The sequence below is a fragment of the Myotis yumanensis genome, unplaced genomic scaffold (genome assembly GCF_028538775.1).
Source record: "Myotis yumanensis isolate MYYU_CA2020_CCGP unplaced genomic scaffold, mMyoYum1.0.hap1 SCAF_3, whole genome shotgun sequence".
Lineage (NCBI taxonomy): Eukaryota > Metazoa > Chordata > Mammalia > Chiroptera > Vespertilionidae > Myotis > Myotis yumanensis.
The window spans coordinates 116,021,469-116,039,253 of record NW_027223754.1 but is presented as its reverse complement, the minus strand read 5'-3'; the positions used below and the strand labels follow the sequence as shown (position 1 = coordinate 116,039,253).

Sequence of the window (17,785 nt, the reverse complement as noted above, 5' to 3'; positions counted from 1 at the left end):
CAATTTGCCTTTAAATATGATGCTTCTTATAGGCATTTATAAAGAGGAAACAAACTTTAAAAAAATGAATATAAAGTTTCTAGTTTTCCTATTTAAATGTTAGATATTCTACAATTCGTAAAATAGGGTAGTATAGCCTTTAAATTATGATGTAGAATGTTTTCACATGGCAAAATATGCTACAATGGAAAACGTAATGTATATACAGTATGCTTGCATTTTGAAAAACAAATTGGAAAGCTATTATCACTAATAGAATTACTGTTACGTTGTTTTTACATTTAGATCAGCAAACAAAAAACAGTTACTGTTTTTACTTACCATTTTATTTTCTGGCTCTTCTGCATTCTTTGCTTTCTTTATAGTAACTTGAACTTTATACTTTTTCTCAATCCACTGCTGAATCTGTTTACTCTTTGTGTCCAAATCATGTTGTCCGATATTTGAAGAAAAAATTAGTTCCTTTGTCAGAGTAGGTCCTAGTTTGAAACAGTGAGACTTGGTGCTAGGACCATTCATTACCCTGTTATTAGACTAACCTCACCACATATACTTCAGAAAATCTTAGGTTGCCACTGCGGCCCTAACAGTCCTCTCACCTTACTAGTTTCACAGACCATTAAACACTTTTTAAAAATAGGAGACAGACATACAGGTACCATTTTTTTGCCTGTCAAGGGCATTTAAATATAAAATGTCTCCATTTATTGTTGCCATCATTTGATGAAAGAACATGAAAAGAATGGTCCTTTAAAGGGAACATGCTTAACTTTATAGTAAACTTAATTATTGTTTTTCTTTTGGGTGTGGATCTGTCTGGGAAATACTATTCTCATCTTATATTCTTCTGTGATACCCTCCTAGCTACAGTGGAATCATCCAGACTGTATCCTGCATTCATTCATTCAATCTACTTTGGAAATCGCAATTATTAGAAAACTAGAGGCCCAGTGCATGAAATTCGTGCATGGGTAGGGTCCCCAGGCCTGGCTGGCAATTAGGGCCGATCAGGGCCTTCCGGGTGCCGGCTGGGGCCTCCCTTCATTCTGCGCCGCCCCCTAGTGGTCAGCACCCGTCATAGCGAGCGATCAAACTCCCGGTCTCCCAGTCGAACTCCCAAGGGGACAATTTGCATATAAGGCTTTTATATACATATATATAGATCATTTTACAGGGAAGGAACAGATTACTCATTAAAGGCATTCCGACAACTGAGAGTTTTCATATGGGAGGAAAAGTTAGGTTTTAACCCATATAAAAATCTCTCCATATGTACTATCTTAATGTAGGAAAAAAACACTTTAATACAAATAGGAGAAAAGAATGGATATGTTTATGACCTCGACAAGGGAAAAACAAAAGTGAAAAATCTAGGATAAGGTTTTTGCTTCATACAGAACAGAGAATCCTATAAATCAGGAAGAAAAATAAACCATCAAAGAAAGAAAAAAGGAATATGAATAGGCAATTTGTAGAAGAGGAAACTCAAATGGTGAAAGGAACTACAAATTAAAACAGGATATGGCTTCTCACCCATAAGCATGACAAAAATTAGAGTCTGACAGTACCGAGTATGGTGAGAATGGAGAGAAATGTTCATATACTGCACGCTGATTTGCCCCATAGGAACTGAGCATGCACAAGGAGATGCTGATACATGCATAGACTCATTGTTTGTAAATAATGAAAACTAGAAGCAAGCCCAATGGCCAGGGAAATGGACTAACAAAACTATAGTACATGCTTATGATGAAATGTCACTTGGTAACTATATTTAGCTATAGCTATTATATAAACATCTTGAAAACAATAGTGTGCCCTTTATAATTTTATGCATACAAAATTATTCTATATACTGTTTGTGACTGTATCTGTCTGTAATGAGTTTAACAACATGGACTGGATCTACACCCTCAGTCCATGAGAGTGAGTGGGGGCCTTTGGAGAAGAAGGTTGGAACAGGAGAAGGGAGCCCAGGACTTCAACTTTTCTGTAATGTTTTGTTTAAGAAATCTGAAGTATGACAATGTTAATGCTTGTTTATTTTGTATGATAAGAGTTTATTTTTCTGCTTCTAATTTCCAAAATAAAGGTAATTCTAAAAAAGAGTTCTTTTATTAACACCTTTTTGCTTCCTTAAAGCTACAATCAGTTGGTCCTAGTTTTCTATCAGGACAAAGTCATGGCTTTGACAATCTCTGAACACAGCGAGGTGTCTTCTCCAGCCTGTCAATTTTTTTTCATAGACATAGTTTGATGACCTTATGCCCCTTGTTGGCCTCTTTTGAAAATTTGTTTTCCAGTCAGCATCCTTGTTAAACAGTGCGGACAGATCACGAGAATTCTCGTGTTTTCTGTTCTAAGGCTTATGGCCAATCACGAGAATTCTTTAAAAAGATATTAGCTTGTAAGAACATGTAATAAACAACTTCAAAATGCAATGGGTATTTAATTTTAAAGCGTGCCTTTAACATTTATGTAAAACATTTTTTGTACTCGTTCAATAGAAACTTATCTGGCCTCTGGGTAACTACTGGTCCGCAATATGTTAAGTGTGGTGTGACAAACTGAGCCACAGACTACGTGTGACTTTCTCAAGACACAACCTCACTGGGACTAGTCTTCTGACCCCTACTCCAGTGCCTTTTCCATTGAACAACCTTTCATAATGATCAGTAATAATTAAAAGTCATGAAAAACCAACATTAATGCCTTGTAAGGTAATTGGCAAAATATGTAAACGAGTGTCACTACCAGTATTGTAACAAAATACTCAGGCATAGATGCTCTATGAATCACTCCCGAGTTTAAAAAGTGCCTCTGTGGAATTAGCCAAACACCTCCACTTTGAGATGAGATTTTTTTTTTTTTTTAAAAAAAGGAGGGTAAATGAGTGGCTCAGGAGAGGAATAGGAACTTGAATCCATCTCTTCTGAGTCTCATTACATTACACCCATCAGTTACTCTGCCTGCCTGGGCATTAGGAGACAAAGCTAAGAGCAAAGGGAAAAGATTTCCTATTATTTTGGTGGTGTTTACCTTGTTTTTCCTCATTTTACATAGGTTTATAAAAAGGTGATCGACACAGGATACAAGGAAAATTTAAAAAGGAACAGAAATGAGGGATGAAAAAAGCATTGGAAACAGTGGTGAAACTGAATTTTCGTTTTTCAACCCATTGTCACAGGCATTGTAGCAAATGCCCAATTTAAACTGCTGATTATAGTCTTAAGGAATTCAAGGGGCAAAGAGCAAACTACCTACCAGTCTTAGGTCTGGCCTTTTCCCTCTCTCTCAGTCTCAGCCGCTCTTGGTGAATCTGTGTGCCTGTCATGAGCTGGTACTCAGGAGGGTCTGTGCTGGGCTTCCTTTTCACAAGTCGCAGGTCTCGCTCATCCATAAGTCGAATCACGTCTGCTCGGTGCATGTTCCCCAAATCATTGCCCTTCTCATCAAATACATGAATGATTCGCTCACTAATTTTTCTTCCAATGTTACTAAAATCAGTTTCATTATTTTTTCTCTTTTTTCTTTCATGCTGGGAGTCTTCAACAGTACTAAAAGCTTTTGCATGAATTAGGTAGGACAGTCTTGGGACAGAAGCAGTAAGGGGCAATTGTGCTAGTGCCATCTTTTGCACGATGTATTTACCCAAACATCTTCTAAGATAGTTATTTTCAGACTTTATGGTTTGTAATATTATTGACCTTAGAAAAACAGCAGCCATCCTAAAAAGTAGGGAGAACAGTTGATTAAAATTAAATCATTTGTTCTTGTGGTTTGATAGTGTGGCACAAGGAGGGTATGTGTGTGAGGCTGTGAATGTTTTGGATCTGTGTATAGAAAATTTACACAAATAATATGGACCATCAGGTGACCATGTTCACACTCATGGTAGTACTGTCCCCAATATGGTATTGTTAGAATAAATCATATTTGCACAGTGCACTTTTCTTCACTAAATAGTATTTTATTTTATTCTATTTCCCATGGATCTTGTAGTGTCAACTTCAAAAGCGAAATCTGAAGGATTTATTTGGGAGGAAGCAGTATATAAAATATTTGGTGATTCATAAACACCAAGTCATAAACATTTTTCTTTTTAAATATATTTTTATTGATTTCAGAGAGGAAGAGAGGGAGATAGAAACATCAATGATGAGAGAGAATCATTAGCCAGCTGCCTCCCACATGCGCAGTACTGGAGATGGAGCCTATAACCTGGGCATGTGCCCTGACCAGGAATCAAACCGTGACCTCCTGGTTCATAGGTCGATGCTCAACCACTGAGTCACAACAGCCAGGCCAATTCATAAACGTTTAATACATTTAACAATTTGTCAATATATTTGATGGTACACAAAATATAAGAGCACTATTATGGGAAAGTGGACTCTTCATGAGGAAAGCTGACCCACTAAGACAGTGGTTCTCAACCTTGGCTGCACATTAGAATCACCTGGGAATCTTTTTAAAATCCTGATTTCTGGGCCTCATCCTCCAGAAATTCTGTTTCTTTGTTACTAATGTTGTGGCCCCACCCCATAACAAATATTTATTTCCATTTAATAAATTAATTGCTGTATAAGTTTCAATACTAGTTAATTTCTGGCTTTAGATCAGCAAAGTTGAAGATGTACACACTCCTTCAAAATAAGCTTTTAATAGATAAAATTATAAATACAAAGTAAAGTGTGTTATTAAATTTGAACTGCAAATATCCACAGAAACTCAAATAATTACAAAAGCTTTTATTAGGAAATTTTTGAAACATTCACAGAAAGAATAGCATAATAAGACCTAAGCACCCATCATTACCACTATGTGGCCAAGCTTGTTTCATCTCTACCCTCAAGTATTCTTGTCCCCACCCATCCATCCATGAACTATTTCAAAGTAAATCTTATCTCATCAGTACATACTTCAGTTTGTCATCTCTAAGAAGTAAGGTCTTTTGTACTTTTAAAAATAACCACAATAACATTATCCCAACTAATAAACATCGCTTTATATCATTAGACATCCAGTTTTCAGATTTCCCTGATAGTATTATAATTCTGCTTATATACATTTCATTTACAGTTTGGTAACATGAGAGCCTGGCCACAGGTGTTATAATTTAACAATGACTAAAATTCATTTCAACAAATTAAATATGCAAAAATCTACTTTAAAAAAAAAAGATAATTTGCCATTACTATATGTGACTATTACCCTGACTTCTTACTTTGAAAATGGTAAAGAACTAAGCATGTATCCTACCTTTTTAGGAAAAACTAGAAATATCTCCAGCTGATGAAGAAAAGCTCTTCTTCAGAAGAGAATGCCAGCTAAATAAATGGAGAAGTAAAAATAATTTGAAAACCACCATTTTGCCACTGCCAATCAAATCTCTGATTCAGAGAAGGATGGATACAAAAATTATCAGGTAAAAGGCTGGTGAGGAAATAAGGTATACAAGTGGTACCAAAGGGTGACCCCAAGATGACTTCTAAATTGAAATGGGAAAAACATACTCTGGTTGTCACCTGATAACCAAAGGTCAAACTCAGCATCCTGACAGTGGGACAACCTGATATACTAGCACACAGCTCCAGGTGTGAATGGCTCCTGTAGGGACCGTCTGTGAAGCAATCCTGCCAAAGGTTAACCTGAACCCAGCACAACTTCCAGACTTAGTTTTCAGTTTCCAAGTAATACCAGGGCCAGACTCAGAGCAGAACAAATTAAACCACAGGAAGCAATCAGACAAATCTAGAGTGTGAGACAAGACAGCTGGCAGGGTGTCTTAAAAAAAGTTAGTGTCTTTGGGAAAGAAAGGGTTGGGGGAGGCTATTCTTGAATGAAAGGACTAAGGAGACATAATTGTAAAATGCAGTGTGTTTGAACAAAAGCAACTAAAAAGACATTGGAATAAAGAGAAAATCCGAATATAGCCTAGATTCATGATGGATTATATTCTCAGGAAAGTACTGTTAATACTTAGGTGTGAAAATGTCATTCTTAGGAAATGAATGCTGGAGTATTTAGGGTGGAGTCTCATGACTTCTGCCATTTACTTTGAAATGGTTCAGCAGGAAATATAGCAATTATGGCAACAGTTGCTGAATCTAGTTTATGGGTGTTTAGTTATTAGTCTTTTCACTTTCTGTATGTTTTTCATAATTAAAAAGTTTCTTAAAAAAAAAGAATCAACAGCCTATGGAGTGGAAAAAATTCACTAGTTGTGCCAACAGTTAAAAGTTAACATGTCTATTTTAGAGCAGAAATAGGAAGTCTACCAGCATCATCTGGGGATGCTTTTTCACAACACAAGATGTTTCCTCCCTCCTCTACTGTTAAGAACTACTGGGTTAGGCTGCCCTCTAAAAAAAGATGACAAAAGAAAAAAAAATGTAAGTAATAAATATTGTAATGTAAGCGAGTTCAAGTACTTTAAGCTAGAATGTCTGGGATTACCCTTAACTTTTCAAGGTTGATAAAAATTAGACACCGGGTTCTCTGATGAAATGTCTTTGATACCTCTGTCCAATAATAAGCTGAATAAACCAGTCGTTGAAGTCAAAATAAAAATTATTATATTTTTATAATATTGGTGAGCTCAGTGACTCTTCCAGAAATATCCTTTGAGACATCCCAAAATATTTTAACAGCTAATTATCCTTTTGTTTTTACTGTTTTAACTTTTTAAAAAATCTTTATTGTTGAGAGTATTACAGTCGTCTCCCATTTTTCTCCCCATTACCACTCTCCAACCGGTTCCTGCCCCACTCCAGACCTTTATCACCCTATTGTCTGTGTCCATAGGTAATACATATCTATCTATCTAATAATAGGATAATATGCAAATTGGTAGAGACACGGTCACATAACGACTGATCAGCAGGCTGTGTCCCCGCCCCCCGCGCCGGCCCAGAGACATGAGGTTCGCATCCCTGACCCTGGCAACGGGCCCTGTGACGTGAGGCTCGCATCCCTGCCCCTGTACCGGCCCAGAGACATGAGGCTCGCGTCCCCGGCCCCTGCGCCGGCCCTGGGAACTTGAAGCTTGCATCCCTGCCCCCCTGCGCCAGCCTGGGGGTCTGCAGGTGCATGGAAAGGCCCTTCCACTGTGGCCCGGCCCGGGAGCGGGGCCACGGTGGGGTCTCTGTGCGCCTGAGCTGGGGGTCTGCAAGCCTCTGCCGTGGCCCGGCCTACCTTTTTGGGGCAATCCATTGAGGAGCCCCGGATGGGTGGGCAGGGCCTACCTCTTTGGGGCGATGAATTGTGGAGCTCCCGCACTGTGACAGGGCACAGGCCAGGCTGGGGGACCCCTGCCCCTGCCCTGAGTGCACGAATTTCATGCACCGGCCACTAGTATATATATAAAAGACTAAGCAACCGTTACGACTGAACAACCGGAACAACCGGAACAACCGGTCAACCAGTCACTATGACGCACATGGACCACCAGGGGGCAGATGCTCAACACACGAGCTGCCCCCTGGTGGTCACTATGCTCACACAGGGGAGCATCACTCAGCCAGAAGCCAGGCTCATGGCTGGCAAGCGCAGCTGAGGCACCGGGAGCCTCTCCCAACTCCATGGCAGCGCTACCAAACAGCGGCACCAGGCGCAGTGGCCAGGATGAGCACAAGGAGCACAGTGCCCAGCCCGGCTGGGGCTCCTCCCTGGCTGCCTGCCACTTGGCACACTGCTACATCCCCAGGGGGATGTCCGACTGCTGGTTTAGGCCTGATCCCTGCAGGCCAGGCCAGGCCAGGCCAGGTGGGGATCAGGCCTAAACTGGCAGTGAGACATCCTGCCAGGGGTCCCGGATTACGAGAGGGTGAAGGTCAGGCTGAGGATCACTCCACTGCCACTGTGCATGAATCCGTGCACCAGGCCTCTAGTATGCATATAAGATCTCTGGTTAATCTCTTCCCACACCTTCCTCCCCCGTTCTCTCTGAGATTCATCAGTCTGTTCCATGTTTCAATGCCTCTATTCTACTTCATTCATCAGTTTATCTTGTTCATTAGACTTCTTGATCGTTTACTTTGATTTTTAGATTCAATTGTTGATAGATGTTTTTATTGCCATTTTATTGTTCATATTTTTAAATCTTTTTTTCTTCCTTCTTCTTCCTTTCTTAAAGAACACCCTTCAACATTTCATGTAATACTGGTTTGGTGGTGATGAACTCCTTTAGCTTTTCTTGTCAGTGAAGTTCTTTATTTGACCTTCAATTCTAAATGATAGCTTTGCTGGGTATAGTAATTTTGGTTGTAGGTCCTTGCTATTCATCTCCGAATATTTCTTGACACTTCCTTCTGCCCTGCAAAATTTCTGTTGTGAAATCAGCTGACAGTTGTATAGGCACTCCTTTGTAAATGCTCTCTTACTGCTTCTAAGATTCTTTGTCTTTCACCTTTAGGTTCCTCCTGCTTGGGACTCTCTGTGCTTCCTGGACTTGTAAGTCTATTTCTTTCATCAGATAGGGGAAGTTTTCTGTCATTATTTCCTCAAATAAGCTTTCAATATCTTGCTCTTTCTTTTCTCCTTTAGGCATCCCCATAATGGGAATGTTCAGATACCCCCACAACTTGAAGTTGTCCCAGATGCTCCTTACATTATCTTCATATTTTTGGATCCTTTTTTCTTTTTGCTCTTCTGCTTGATGTTTTTTTGCTTCCACATATTCCAAATTGTTGATTTGATTCTCGGAATCCTCTGCTCTATTGTTGAATCCCTGTAAATTATTCTTTATTTCAGTTAGTGTAAGATTAATTTCTGAATAGTCCTTTTTTATGTCCTTGACATTCTCACTAAGATCCTTGAAAGTCTCACTAAGTCCCTTGAAGCTCCCATTAAGATCCTTGAGCAACCTTATAACCATTGTTTTGAATTCTGTATCCAGTAGTTTGCTTGCTTCAATTTCTTTCATTTGTGACATGTTTCTTTGTCTCTGCATTTTGGGTGCTTCCCTGTTTGTTTCTATATATTAGGTAGAGCTACTATGTCTCCTGGAATTGGTAGAGTGGCCTTGTGTTACAGGGCCAAGCAGCTTAGCATCCCCAGTTACCTGAGCTGGGTACTCTAGGTGCACCACTGTGTGGGCTGTGTACACTGTCTTGTTGTAGTTGAGCATTGATTGTTGTTGGCATCACTGGGAGGAATTGACCTCTAGGCCAGTTGGCTGTGAGGACCAGCTGCAACTGCAGTAGAAGAACTGCTGTGCAGGAGGCACCCCTATGAAGAAGGACTTGCTTCAGTAGAGCTTTGGTGCTCACTGAATCTGTCCTTGAGTGTGTTGCTTGTGCATGTGTAGAGTTGTAATGTGGTATGGTCTGAAGCTGTCCACTGGGCATACTGGCTCTAGGGCCTCCTGGGAGAAACAAAGTCAACCACTTCCTGGGGCCACCCAGCAGGAGTTACAGAGAGATCTGCAGATGGCTGCTACTTATATTGGCTTTGGCAGTGCCCAGGCAAGGCCCAGCTGTGAAGCAAGGTAGGCTGGTGCTGGTGCTGGGCCTTTTATTGATAGGCTTGAGGCACACTGATACCAGCTTCTGCTTGTTTGAGTTATTTTAGCAAAGTCTGAAGCCTGTGACAGGCCAGGCCATTCATATGGAAAAGCTGCCTCAAACAGCTTGGTTGGGGCTGCAAACTGGATGGGATGGGGTCTCAGGGAATCATCAGGACAGAGCGAACAGTGTGGTCCATGCTGATGGAAACTCAGATATGGCTGCTGGTCTGCTCTGCACTGTGGGAGGTCCCAGCATAGGAACAATGACCCCTGTAAGCACCCCTGTCTTGGAGAAAACCTCCCTAGTTCTAGCCCTGATGCCAGACAATCCAGCTCCTCCTCTTACGTCCCTGGATCCCTCAAAGCCGACGCCTGGCACTGGAGCTCAGAGGAAGTGCAACTGTGTAAATTTATGAGCTGGCCCTTTAAGAGGGACTGCATGGGACTCCAATAGGCTTTATGTCACTCAACCACAATCCCCGTTGGTTTTTACAGCCTAAAGTTATGGTGACTTTTTTTCCCAGCTCAGGAATCCTGGACTGGGGGTCTGGTGTGGGACTGGGACCCCTTGCTTCTCATGGAAGGCCTCTGAAGCAGAGATATTGCCGGGAACCAATTATAGCATGTCATAATTTCAAGAGTTTCATCAAAAGGTTGATGAAACCTGGGGACTCAACAGGGTTGAGCCACACATGTAGTCATCTGTTGGGAATGGCTAAAGGCATTTCCCCAAACCTGAATAGGAAACTGATTGTGGCTGCCAGACAGTTAAAGGGCATCTTAATCTACATGTTATTGCCTCATACTGGCCAAACACCTGAACAGCCATAGGCTAATTCCCTCAAACTGACAATGCTTCTGTGCCCTTTGAAACCTTACCCTTTGAAGTGTATTATCTCCACCTTGCCTTAGGACAAATTGTGTTAATAAAAGCAAGGGTCCTAGACGAGGAGGGAGTCTTTAGTTCCTTTAGCTGAAGGTCCTCTGACCCCCAATGCCTTTCAAAATTATATCTCATCTCCAGACTCTTTATTAGTCTCTGGATTCCTATGTCATCTACGCACAGCTTTTTCCAGATGCCTGAACCCTTCTTGATGGTGGGACAAGAACCCCGCAAGATATCCCTCTCAATTAAAACAAAACAAAAGTGCCATGCATTGGTGTTGGACCAGCCTGTTCCATGCCTCCGCCCTTCCTACGAGTCTCAGTGTACTTTCTTCTTTACTTCTCTAGTTGTGGGACTTCCATTCAGCCAGTTTTCAGCCGGCTCTGAATGATGGTTGTTCTGTATTTTGGTTGTAATTTTGATGTGGTTGTGAGAGGCAGTGAGTACTGGCATTTACCTATCCCACCATCTTCGTTCTCCCCAAAAGCTAATTATCTTAAAATCAGTTACTTAAAGTGCATACTTTTTATAGTATGAGATATCTATGATTTTATGATTATTCAGACCTTATTGAAATCACACTGTGCTACAAAATTTTGCATCTCCTAGTAGTTTTAAATTCAGTAGCTGACTCCACATTCTAAAAAGACACATGAAGTTTCCTTCTATTGATTTTTTACTTGAGATCAGATCAATGAAAAATTCCACATCCTCCAACCATTGGAGGATAAGAGGACAAATGGCCCCAAAGCCCCTTTATTCCTCTGTGCTGTACTCCCTCTCAGCAATTCCTGCTCCTTTCAGTCCCCATACCTCTTATTAGTCTCTTTGGCATCATCACTAACTTTCCTAGGATGAGGTAAAAAAAAAAAGGGTCAATTGCATTATTCAAAATGCACAGTACACAGAGTAATTTTAATGTGTGATCCACATACTCTATAAGTAATTGAAATGATTTCAATATTAAGGCATAAAGTGGGAAAAATTGTTTGAAATAAATGTGTGGCTACTTCCACACACTATGTATTTCAAGTGAGCTTAGGGCTGTGTTCTTCATATTTTCACATTAGTTGTCAGTTGTTTAAAATGAACAATATTCTTTGGAGGCCTATTTTCCCCAACTTTTATTGTAAAAAATATTTAAACATACAGAAAAGTTGAAAGACTACACAGTGAGCATGCCAATATCTATTCATCTAGATTCTACATGTTGCTTTCCTTGCTTTATCTATCTACCTATTTATTCCTTTTTCCATTTTATTTTTTAAAATATATTTTTATTGATTTCAGAGAGACAGGGAGAGGGAGAGAGGTAGAAACATCAATGACAGAGAATCACTGATCAGCTGCCTCCTGCACGCCCCCTACTGGGGATTGAGCCCCCAACCTGGGCATGTGCCCTTGAATGGATCGAATCTACAGGCTGACCCGCTATCCACTGAACCAAACCGGCTAGGGCTCTATTTTATTTGTTTTGATACATTTTAAAAGTAAGCTGCAGACATTGGCACACCAACCCTCAAATACTTCAGCATGCATATCATTAACTAGAGTTCAGTATTTGTTTATGATTCTTTTTGTTTTCCCAGAGGCAAAATTTACATAAAATGAAATGTACAAATCTTAAACATTTCATTTGATTGAATAGTTTCGACAAGTACAAACACTTTGGAACCAAAACTTCTATCAACATATAGACTATTATCATCACCCCAGAAACTTCCTTTATGTTTCTTCCAAGTCAATTTCCATCCCCATCCAGATGCTACGAGTATTCTGATTTCCCCCCATCATAGTTTCTTCTAAGATTTCATATAAATGTAAAACAATATGTAATCTTTGTTGGGCAGCATCTCAGGATAATATTTTTAAGATTCATCCATGTTGCTGCATGTATCATTAGTTTGCTCCTTTTTATTTCTGACAAGTGTCCCAGTATATGCATATAATGTAATTTTTAAGTCCAGTTTCCAGATGATGAACACTTAGGCTGCTCTCAGTTTTTGGCTATTATAAATAAAGCTGCTATGAACGTTCTTGTATCCCCACCCCCAACAAAAAAGTGACCAAATGATTACTGCTCCAAAGGACAGCTGCATTCCCTTATTACTAGAGGCCCAGTGCACGAAATTCATGCATGGGAGGGGGTGGTCCCCTCAGCCCAGCCTGCACCCTCTCCAATCCAGGACCCCTCAGGGGATGTCCGACTGCCGGTTTAAACATCCCTCTCACAATCCTGGACCTCTGGCTCCTAATTGCTCACCTGCCTGCCTGCCTGGTTGACCCTAACTGCCTCCCCCTGCCAGCCTGATTGCCCCTCAGTGGCCCCCCTGCCAGCCTGGTCACCCCTAACTACCCCCCCACTCCCGCCAGCCTGGTCGCCCCACGCAGCCTGCTTGTTCAGTCATTGGTCATCCCTCACTAACCCCCCTGCCTGCCTGGTCGTAGGCAGCCATCTTGTGAGGGTGTGAGAGCTAATTTGCATATTACCTCTTTATATATAAGAAGATTCTGCATTACCTCTTTTCTTTGCAGGTACCCTTTGTGATCTGTTTTTTTGCATTACCTTTTGCAGTACCTCTTTGGGAGGTACTGATAATGTATTTTTAAGGAAACTTCCTGGAATGCAATTTAAATACATGGTGTAGTAAATATAATCATGAGGGGTTGTAGGGAGTCCTGTCCTGTAAGAAATTAAATTGCTTATGTGTATTTTGAAACCAAGTAGACTAAGGAGTGAAAATAACTTCTTTTATTTGTTCACTCACTGCTTTTCTTTCTTATATAGCTGAAATTCACAAGCTCATATTAACATCTGTTCTTCCCAGGGAAAATGACTGGATCAAAGGGACATATATTATAGTGGTTTAAGTATTTGTGAAATTAACTTTGCAATTTCTATGACTTTAAAATTATTTTTCATACCGTCCAAAGGAGTTTCACAAAGTTCTTATTCCTGCATGAAGACCTGCAAACTGTCCCATCTGCCCTGTTCCAGCCTGGGTTGTGCAGCCTCCATCCCAGAGGATTGCACCATGGTCACCAATCCTTCAGGTCATTTGTCCCTTGGCTCTGGTTTTGCTCTTCCATGAGGAGCACAAAGTACTCTTCATATCTAGGTTGAGTGTTTAAGAGCTAAAACAATGATTTACAACACTGGCAAAAAGCCATCGTATACCTTTGGCCAATTTCTCAACTCTTTGTTTTGTTAATCCTCTCCTGAAAATATTTTCTCCACTGCTTTCCAGAGAGTAGAAGGTAGGGAGGGAAGAGGAAGAGGAGAGAGAGAGATACCGGTGTGAGAATACCTGTGTGAGAGAGATACACTGACTGACTGGTTGCCTTCCGCACACGCTCCATGCACACCCTACCGGGGGCAGGGGATGAACCAGCAACCCAGGTACCTGCCCTTGTCCAGGAATCGAACCAGAGACCCTTAGGTCCACTGGTCAATGTTCCAACCACTTTGCCACACTGGCCAGAATCAATTTCTTAACTTTTTAGGTATAAAAAATATTTCATTAGTTATTTTATTGAAATAAACTAATGACCAACCAAAAAATGTTTTCTAAAAAGCTTTTAAATCCAGAACTAAAGACTCAATTTTACCAGTTGGATTTACTCTCATAAATCTTCTAAATAATCATCTCATCTTCCAGGACTCCATATCCAGAAACAAGCATCATGGTCCCTCCAGGGCCACATGTCATCTTTTCCACTCTGCTCTCCCACTTTCATAGCTAACCCAACACAAAGTCTCATCAGTTTTACATCCTAATACCACTCAAACCCATCCACTTCTCTCCATATCCAGGGCTACCGCCCTAGTTTAAGATACCATCCATCTCTTGTTTGGATTTCCATCAGTCTTCTAGACTCTTACACCACACTTGAATTCTGCAATTAGCGCTCCCCTCTGCATTGCTGTCACCACACCCAGTGCCCTCCCCACCTTAAAACTGGCCCTCATGAGGCCAAAAGGCCCTTCCCATCTCCCCAATCTCATTTCATACCAAACATCCTTTTTGTCTAAACCACACTGGCCTTTCAGATTCTTTAAATCAAGCATGTCAAACTCAAAGGCTAAACCGGGCCAAATAAACAAGGTTTAAGTTTATGTGGGCCCCCAAAAAACAAAAGCTTCAATTTTCATAGAAATGTAGGTTTATTTTGATAGAGACATGCTGAATACAAAGGGCTGAAATACATGAGTAATCGTTAACATAAAATAGAACATTTTAATAAAAATTAATACTTTTTCTTGAACAGTAACTTACCAGACACTGAATGACTGCACAAATAAGCATAACGCAAAATAAACCTATTTTTCTTGTTCTCCGAAAGCGAAATATTTCCTGTTGCGCACACCAAACAAGTCAGTCCAAGACTAATGACCTGGCAATCAGCTGCTAAAATATTCACTGTTGGTATTAGTGGAGAGAAATTGTACGCCTGTGCGTAAGGCACGTAAGGGAAATGAATGCAACATGATTATAGTAATGTCATTAGCGAACGTTGTAGTTCGTTACTAATAATCTACACTAATAAAAGAGAAACATGGTAATTAGCGTACGACCGCTACCCTTCCCATTGGCTAATCAGCATATCCTTATGCAAATTAACTGTGAGCCAAGATGGCGGCCAGCAGCCAGGCAGCTGGAAGCGAACATGAGGCTTGCTTGCTCCAGTGACTGCAGACTCCAACGTTCCCCGCCTGACTTGCCGGCCTCTGAGCTGGCAGTTTGAAACATTCTAACAAATATAGAAGCTAAACAAAACCCCAGGGATCTCAGAGCTGGAGTTATACATTGTTTCGATTATAGAATGCTCAGCAGCGGAAGCCTCAGAGCTAGAGCCAGAGCTAAAGCTGGCCCAGAATAAAATAAAAAAAAGAGAAAAAAAAGGAGCGGTTGGGAGCTCCAGTCAACAACCACCAGCCAGAAAGCAGCCCTCAGCCCCTCACCCAGACTGGCCAGGCACCCCAGTGGGGACCCCCACCCTGAAGGGTGTGTGTGACCAGCTGCAAACAGCCATCATCCCCTCATCCAGGCTGGCCAGGCACCCCAGTGGGGACCCCCACCCTGATCCAGGACACTCTTCAGGGCAAACCAGCCGGCCCCCAGGCCTCTATCCTAAGTAGTAAAAGGGTAATATGCCTCCCAGCACTGGGATCAGCGGAGCCGCGAGGCCTCCTGGCACCAGATCAGCGTGACAGGGTGCAGCGCCCAAACCCCCTGATCGCCCTGCGGCTCTGTGTGTGACAGGGGGCGGGGCCACAACCTCCCTATCTGCCCTGCTCTGTTCATGACAGGGGAAGGCACCCCAACCCCCTGATCAGCCCTGCTCTGTGCCTGATAGGGGGGAGCTCCCCAACCCCCTGATCGCCCTGCGACTCTGTGTGTAACAGGGTGCAGCACACCAACCCCCTGATTGGCCCTGCTCTGTGTGTGACAGGGTACAGCGCCCCAACCCCCGCCCCACCACGCGCCCTGCTCTGTGTGTGACAGGGGGTGGTGCCCTAACTCCCCTATTGGCCCTACTCTGTGCATGACAGGGGGGAGCTCCTCAACCCCCTGATTGGCCCTGCTCTGTGCATGACAGGGGGGAGCTCCCCAACCCCCTGATTGGCCCTGCTCTGTGCGTGACAGGGGGTGGCGCCGCAACCTCCCCATCGACCCTGCCTTGAGTGTGACAGGGGGCAGTGCCCCAACCCTCCAATCGGCCCCACCCTGAGTGTGACTGAGAATGGCATTGCAACCTCCCAATCCACCCTGCTCTGTGCATGACGGGGCGGTGCCCCAACCCCCCAATCGGCCCCACCCTGAGCGTGACTGAGGATGGCATTGCAACCTCCCAATCCACCCTGCTCTGTGCATGACAGGGGGCAGCGCCCCAACCCCCTGATCGGCCCTGCTCTGTGCGTGACAGGAGGTGGCGCCGCAACCTCCCTATCGACCCTGCCTTGAGTGTGACAGGGGGCGGTGCCCCAACCCCCCAATCGGCCCCACCCTGAGCGTGACTAGGGGTGGCATCGCAACCTCCCAATCCACCCTGCTCTGTGCATGACAGGGGGCAGCGCCCCAACTCCCCAATCAGCCCTGCTCTGAGCCTGACCAGGGGCTGCACCTAGGGATTGGGCCTGCCCTCTGCCACCCGGGAGCAGGCCTAAGCCAGCAGGTCGTTATCTCCCGAGGGGTCCCAGACTGCGAGAGGGCACAGGCCGGGCTGAGGGACCCCCCCCCCCCCCAGTGCACAAATTTTTGTGCACCGGGCCTCTAGTATTATGTATAAAAGGATATTGTAAAAATTAAGTTACGAAATTTTTATTAAAATATTTCTTTCATTCCGTTATATTGGCTGGGCCCCAAAATTATTCATTGCGAGCGACGAGTTTGACATGCTTGCTTTAAATGTCCTTCCCATCCCCTGGTTCAGGAAACCTCAGATCGTGGCTTAGTGCCATCTTTCTCAGCATTCTTCTGCTTGCGCCCCAGACTTACCCAAACACCCCCCCTACTCCGCCTCCCCCAACCTCATTCGTTTGTTGAGCTCAACATTAATGCCGAACATGAAGTGCTTCCAGTATAGTTTATCTTTCCCAAGCAGCATCTATCACAATTATGATTTTGTTATTATCGTATTACTGTTTCCTTCACTAGAAGGTGAGTTCTATGAAGCGGGGAAAGACTCTGATTTATCCTTCGCTGTATTGTGCTGGCACAACAAATAGTAGTTGATTTCCCGCCACTCTTAGTCCTTTCTTAGGCTGAGGCCTTTCCTAACATGCACTGGGAACCGCGGCTTTTCGGCAGGAAAACTTACTTACTTCTTTCACAAGTCTTATGCCATGGCGCCTGCTAAATGATAAGTGGGAGGAAAAGGAAATTCCACTATCACTTGGACCCACCCCAGCGGCTTCTGCTTGGCCAGCCCTTCCGGCCAAGCGCAGAGCGCAGGCACTCACGCGGGAGTAGCGCTTCCCAGGGGCGCGCACTGGGTCACGAGCGTCAGAGACGACCACGCCCACCCCGAGGGGCGTAGGGACGCACGCAGACGTGCACGTACGTGCGCCGAGATGGCGGGGCTGAATGTCTGAGGGACCGCAGGCCCCGCGCAGGGATGCACGGGCAGCAGCCAAGGCCCCAAGACCGCGTTACCCAACCCCGCCCTCGCGGCGGAGCCTGCGAGGCCTCTCGGCGTCCGCCGGCAGCCTGGGTGCACTGACCTTCCGGGGACACGGCCGAGCGCAGCGCCGCCGCCGTAGGGGTGGCTCTGAGACCGTCCTTCCGCCTCAGGTTCTCTGGGCCGCTCCGCGCCTACGCCCCTGGCTTTCCCTGCCGGCGGACCAAGGTCCGGCCAAAGAACGCGGGCCCCGTGGGGAGGCACCGTCC

At 43.6% G+C, this 17,785-nt stretch overlaps 1 protein-coding gene across 2 annotated transcripts in view; it reads right to left on the bottom strand.

The window, feature by feature from the left end:
* MTIF3 (mitochondrial translational initiation factor 3) overlaps window positions 1-17,785 on the bottom strand; it is a 19,233-nt gene extending 1,448 nt beyond the window's left edge. Inside the window, exons 1-3 of one of the 2 annotated variants that reach the window (XM_070409425.1) lie at window positions 17,620-17,785; window positions 3,265-3,728; window positions 322-479 (exon numbers count right to left, since the gene is read on the bottom strand). In XM_070409425.1, the coding sequence (XP_070265526.1) occupies window positions 322-479; window positions 3,265-3,727 (621 nt within the window). In that variant the 5' untranslated portion in view covers window position 3,728; window positions 17,620-17,785. Of the gene's footprint in view, window positions 1-321; window positions 480-3,264; window positions 3,729-17,220; window positions 17,331-17,619 lie in introns of those variants that run through there. The other variant, XM_070409426.1, reaches the window with a different exon arrangement.